This window comes from Sinocyclocheilus rhinocerous, unplaced genomic scaffold (assembly GCF_001515625.1).
Source record: "Sinocyclocheilus rhinocerous isolate Xijiao unplaced genomic scaffold, SAMN03320098_v1.1 scaffold88, whole genome shotgun sequence".
Classification (NCBI taxonomy): domain Eukaryota; kingdom Metazoa; phylum Chordata; class Actinopteri; order Cypriniformes; family Cyprinidae; genus Sinocyclocheilus; species Sinocyclocheilus rhinocerous.
This window is the reverse complement of record NW_015652292.1, coordinates 190,180-196,463: the sequence shown is the minus strand read 5'-3', so window position 1 is coordinate 196,463 and position 6,284 is coordinate 190,180. Positions and strand designations below refer to the sequence as shown.

The 6,284-nt window shown below is 35.2% G+C and overlaps 1 protein-coding gene across 1 annotated transcript in view; it reads left to right on the top strand.

Annotated features, from left to right (window-relative positions):
- LOC107714444 (ventricular zone-expressed PH domain-containing protein) overlaps window positions 1-6,284 on the top strand; it is a 101,729-nt gene that overhangs the window by 14,706 nt on the left and 80,739 nt on the right. The window contains exons 3-4 of the mRNA XM_016520276.1: window positions 4,137-4,352; window positions 5,951-6,125. Of these exons, the coding sequence (XP_016375762.1) occupies window positions 4,137-4,352; window positions 5,951-6,125 (391 nt within the window). The remainder of the gene's footprint in view (window positions 1-4,136; window positions 4,353-5,950; window positions 6,126-6,284) is intronic.

Genomic DNA, 6,284 nt, shown 5'->3' with positions numbered 1-6,284 from the left:
ACTCAAATTAGAAAACATTATTATAAGATAACCGTTGTGAATCAGGCAAAAGTAAGGCAATAGTTTTGAACACTGGCTGGTTATGTACTTGCTCAAATATTGATTTTGGATCATTTTTAACCAAAAAAAGTTACGGACTGCAGCTTTAAATAATTGCAATCTCGATTCAAATACCCACATTATCTTATTCCTAAATGACAATGATTTGACTGTCAATTTGATAAGCATGATCACACTGAAACTGAAGAATCGTGATCTCTATTTTTTTTTTAATCATTATTATTATTTTTGTTGTTGTTGTTTTTAATGTGATTCTACATTTATCCAGAATCATGCAGCTCTACATGTAAAAAGTGAATTCAAGAAACTAAAGTAAATAAAAAGTTAAACTAAAATAAATGAATTTGTTTTTGTATTGTGGTAATATTAAAATTTAAAGCACAGCATTCAACTCAAAATTCAACCATGAGTCCGTCAGGACACTGTTACGCTTATCAGCATATTGTACATTACAGTTAATGTAAGTAGCCTAATACAAAATAAACACTTGCTAAGTGACTGAAAATTAGCACTGGTGAGTATATGAAATGGTTGGCTGGTAATTTTTTTAAATGAATTCTATCAACAGCAATGTGTGATAAAAGAACATTTTAATATACAATAATATATTTCTGTCATCATTTTTTTGAGTTAAACTTTTATTTTGGCAGTTTGTCGCAAAGATCTTTTGAGTTTCAGTGTGTATTTGTAGTTTTTCTCAAATGAAATGGTGAGAAAATTGTGAAGTGAATCTGAGTAGCTCAGAGCAATTTCATATGGACTGTCCTCATACATAAAGACGGAACCATGAGCGTTACATGTGTTTGAGTTTGTGTAATAGTACCACTCATTCACAGAGAGACATGCAGAACATGCAGACTTATAATGGACATGCACTGACTGGCTGTTATTGCAGTTATTTCTGTTGTACGACAGTCTGTTAGATTAATCCACATCGAGTTAAAAAGTAATAATCAAATTTTATTGCAATCTCGATATGATATTGTTTATTGCCCAGCCCTACTCATAATAAGCATGCATGTTCCCAGATTTGTAATGAGGATCTATTATAAATCTGTTGTCAAGAAAAGAAAAACTTTTAGGGTCTATGGTTTACTGACAAAATATAAAACTTAATTCTTCTGTAAAATGAATTATTTACATAATTACTTACATAATAATTTTTTTTTTATTTCTTTATTTTACTGTACAATGGTTGCAACCATAATATATTTATTTATCTTTATCTGAAAATATAATAAAAATAATAATAAATGGTTATTATTATATAGTCATATTGAATGGGTTTTCCTTCTTTTTTCTCCTTAGCTGATCACATGCCTAGTTGATGCTGTTAAAGTGAAGTTAGAGAGCATATGGCTTGTTCTGGCTGAACACTGACCCTGTCAGCACTGCATATCTGAATAATTTGAATAAGGTGACCCCTCATTTCCACACTTAGCATATTTTATATTTAAATGAGAGAAGTTCGAAAGGAATGTTGGTGTCACTGAGCGTGATAAAGCCAGTTCCTCTTGCCTCGTTGGGCTTCTTTGTTCTGGCTGGCTTTTGTAAACAGATTTGGGCTCATCCAGCGTCTCAGGGGTAGCCTTCTCTCATTCTCTCTTAGTCTCATTCTCTCTTCTCTTGTATTTCTCTCTCCAGGGCCTACAGTGTCCTCCTTTCCACAGTCAGTTTTGAACACTGGCTGGTTATGTACTTGCTCAAATATTGATTTTGGATCATTTTTAACCAAAAAAAGTTACGGACTGCAGCTTTAAATAATTGCAATCTCGATTCAAATACCCACATTATCTTATTCCTAAATGACAATGATTTGACTGTCAATTTGATAAGCATGATCACACTGAAACTGAAGAATCGTGATCTCTATTTTTTTTTTAATCATTATTATTATTTTTGTTGTTGTTGTTTTTAATGTGATTCTACATTTATCCAGAATCATGCAGCTCTACATGTAAAAAGTGAATTCAAGAAACTAAAGTAAATAAAAAGTTAAACTAAAATAAATGAATTTGTTTTTGTATTGTGGTAATATGAAAATTTAAAGCACAGCATTCAACTCAAAATTCAACCATGAGTCCGTCAGGACACTGTTACGCTTATCAGCATATTGTACATTACAGTTAATGTAAGTAGCCTAATACAAAATAAACACTTGCTAAGTGACTGAAAATTAGCACTGGTGAGTATATGAAATGGTTGGCTGGTAATTTTTTTAAATGAATTCTATCAACAGCAATGTGTGATAAAAGAACATTTTAATATACAATAATATATTTCTGTCATCATTTTTTTGAGTTAAACTTTTATTTTGGCAGTTTGTCGCAAAGATCTTTTGAGTTTCAGTGTGTATTTGTAGTTTTTCTCAAATGAAATGGTGAGAAAATTGTGAAGTGAATCTGAGTAGCTCAGAGCAATTTCATATGGACTGTCCTCATACATAAAGACGGAACCATGAGCGTTACATGTGTTTGAGTTTGTGTAATAGTACCACTCATTCACAGAGAGACATGCAGAACATGCAGACTTATAATGGACATGCACTGACTGGCTGTTATTGCAGTTATTTCTGTTGTACGACAGTCTGTTAGATTAATCCACATCGAGTTAAAAAGTAATAATCAAATTTTATTGCAATCTCGATATGATATTGTTTATTGCCCAGCCCTACTCATAATAAGCATGCATGTTCCCAGATTTGTAATGAGGATCTATTATAAATCTGTTGTCAAGAAAAGAAAAACTTTTAGGGTCTATGGTTTACTGACAAAATATAAAACTTAATTCTTCTGTAAAATGAATTATTTACATAATTACTTACATAATAATTTTTTTTTTATTTCTTTATTTTACTGTACAATGGTTGCAACCATAATATATTTATTTATCTTTATCTGAAAATATAATAAAAATAATAATAAATGGTTATTATTATATAGTCATATTGAATGGGTTTTCCTTCTTTTTTCTCCTTAGCTGATCACATGCCTAGTTGATGCTGTTAAAGTGAAGTTAGAGAGCATATGGCTTGTTCTGGCTGAACACTGACCCTGTCAGCACTGCATATCTGAATAATTTGAATAAGGTGACCCCTCATTTCCACACTTAGCATATTTTATATTTAAATGAGAGAAGTTCGAAAGGAATGTTGGTGTCACTGAGCGTGATAAAGCCAGTTCCTCTTGCCTCGTTGGGCTTCTTTGTTCTGGCTGGCTTTTGTAAACAGATTTGGGCTCATCCAGCGTCTCAGGGGTAGCCTTCTCTCATTCTCTCTTAGTCTCATTCTCTCTTCTCTTGTATTTCTCTCTCCAGGGCCTACAGTGTCCTCCTTTCCACAGTCACTTGCATAACATTATCATTCTGAACATGCCACACCACAAAGATGAAAATATTTGCTACCAAACTTTCAAGTTTAAAGATACTTCATGCTTTCAGAAATCTAAATAAAGCTGTTTGCATGTAAATACTCTGTAGCTTAATAGTCAATGGATGGATGTCAGTCCATATATGTTTTATATATTACATAACCATGTAAGAAGACCTATTCACTAGATTTTGATATTTCAGAAATGAAATAAACTTTTTTTTTTCTCTCTCTTTTATTTAAACAGGGTGGATGCAAACCAAAACATAAGATTTATAGTAAATGAATGATAAATCTGGCATCAGTGCTAAACAACTCCATGTTGTATAATAAAGAGGTAAAAACGAAAGATTTAAAACAGTAATACAAATGCAATGTATTGCAAAATAACCAATATATGAACATCTGTGAAGCTGTGACTGCACATCAGCTTGGCATTTACACACGGTGTGGTCAAACTAAATTGCTCTCATTATAATCAAAGCAGTTTGCGGAGTAGACTATAGTTTTCTTTTTGGTGCCATATTTGTTTTAATTAAGTCATAGATATACCTCAGTATAAATAGTATAACAACATTTCTACCATTTGATTGTGTGTGATTTCTGCTCTCACACAATATATGGCACCGATTTCTTAAGTACATGAAAATTTGCAAGACTTAAATGCACATCTCTTTCATTCAGTTATGTGATTTATGATTGGTTGCAGGACTACTTGACCAATGACAACGACCAAGCGGTGGTGGAGATCTGCATCACGCGCATCACTACAGCCATTAGGGAAACGGGTTCGATCGAGAGGCACGGAGCAGCTCTCGTGTCATTATGGGAGTCGTGTCTCGAGCATAACCTCCAGCCGCAGGGCAAAGATGAAGACACACCCCATGCCAAGATCGCCTCTGACATCACCAGCTGCATCTTGCAGGTAGGAGCAACACTTAAGGGCCAGAGCACACAAATGACCCTTAATGATTTCCCTGCATTTAGCCTATACACATGACAGCAGATTCCTCACGGTAATAGTCAGGGTACAGTTGGTCCAAAAAGTGCAGCACAACCATAAACATAAAAAGAAAAATGTGTGATGTCTTTACTAAACAGGCTCATTGACATTAATTTCTCCTAGAAAATCCTGTAAAAATCAACCAATCAGACGATGGCTTCAAAACTCCCGAAGTGTTTCTCATTTCGTGTGTCTTATGCATCAGTCATTCTGATGTCTGAGGCTAAGACTACAATTATGAAGACTTTCACTTTTGAGAGCCCCAGAAATGTGGAAAGGGTCCATATTTGTCAGTTCTAAAGCAATAATTGTACTCATTCTCAGGGAGTCTTAAGTGGCATGTCTCAAAATGGAACTGACAAGCCTGACAACAACAATTAGCCATAATCTCTTTTTAATTATTTCTGTTTCAAAAAGATTTTTTCACAGGCATGACACAGTTTCTCCTGCTTCTTTGGATATTTGCTTCACTCTCCTTCCAGTGGATTTCCCACATCCTTCCACTCATTGACTCCTCTCTCCTCTTTTTCTCTCTCTCTCTCTCTCTCTCTCTCTCTCTCTCACACGCACATTCACTTACATAATAAGCCGCATATGAATCTTAGAGCAGAGCTTAGAGAGAGGCTGAGCTAGAGTGATGCATTCTGGGTAGTGGTGGAGATCAGTATTCATTAGAGAACTGCAGCTTGAACAGTCTTATGCCGGAGTTCTTCAGAACTATTTGTGGAAGGGCTCTTTGATCTGAGCAGCAGTCACATATTCAAGTGGGTGTTTTATAATTAGCTTGGGTTCTTTGGTAGTTATTTGCCCTACGTCATGCCTTTTAAAGTTTTAGTTCCGATATTCAAGGACCCTTTCCCTTCAGGCAAGAATGTAATAATTGGCCATTCTTTTTACAGTAAAGGAAAATCTTTTCATTTGCTACAGAAGAAATGAAATTCATACTCATACCATGTCTATTATGTACAGTAATTAGATTCATGAATATTTTTTGAAAAATTCACTAATTATGGCACTCAAACTGTTAAGATTTAAACATAAATTTGAATTATTTTACTTTGAACATATACCACATATATCAAATGTAATTGCTGTGTAGTAGTGTAGTGATAAAATAACTTGCCATTTCTTTCAATATCCATCTGATTTTCTACCGGTTTCGATCTGACATGTTCACATCTTCTACACTAGAGGGCAGCAGAACATTTCACATACTTTCTGTGTTCAGTTCATTTTCAATTGTTTGCAATGTTTACTGCTGCTTTTCATGCCTTACATAGTATCTCTTGTTATTTTTATAATTTTTATTAAATTAACTAAGCAGCCAGCTAACCCGTATGTGATCACTCCCTGAATCTATTAAAATCTTTATTGGCACGCAGAATTAGCACACGCTGGTACATTGATTTTGCTTTATTTGAATGAAACTTCTAATTTAGCGTCTCAATTCTGGCTTCAATGTTTGCATTGGTCGTAACTAAATGCAGGTCTAAAGTTGGGTTGATTTGTTTTTTTTCCAGAATTACAACAGGCCTCCAGTGATGGCATTAGCGGTCCCTGTGGCAGTGCGGTTCTTGCAGCAGGGGAACCAAGAGCTGAGCAGAAACATGTCCAGCTACTTGTCATTGGCTGCCATTGCTAAAGCTGAACTCCTGGCCCAACACACAGAGGCCATCCCCTGCAGCGTGCTGGGAGGTAGGGGTGCAACATGGGGTCCAGGGGGGGTATTAGGCATTACGGCAGGTCACTAACATGCCATAGACCAGGGCTGGGCAACTTCAGTCCTGGAGGGCCACTGTCCTACAGAGTTTAACTCCAACCCTAATCAAACACACCTGCCTGTAGCTTTCTAGT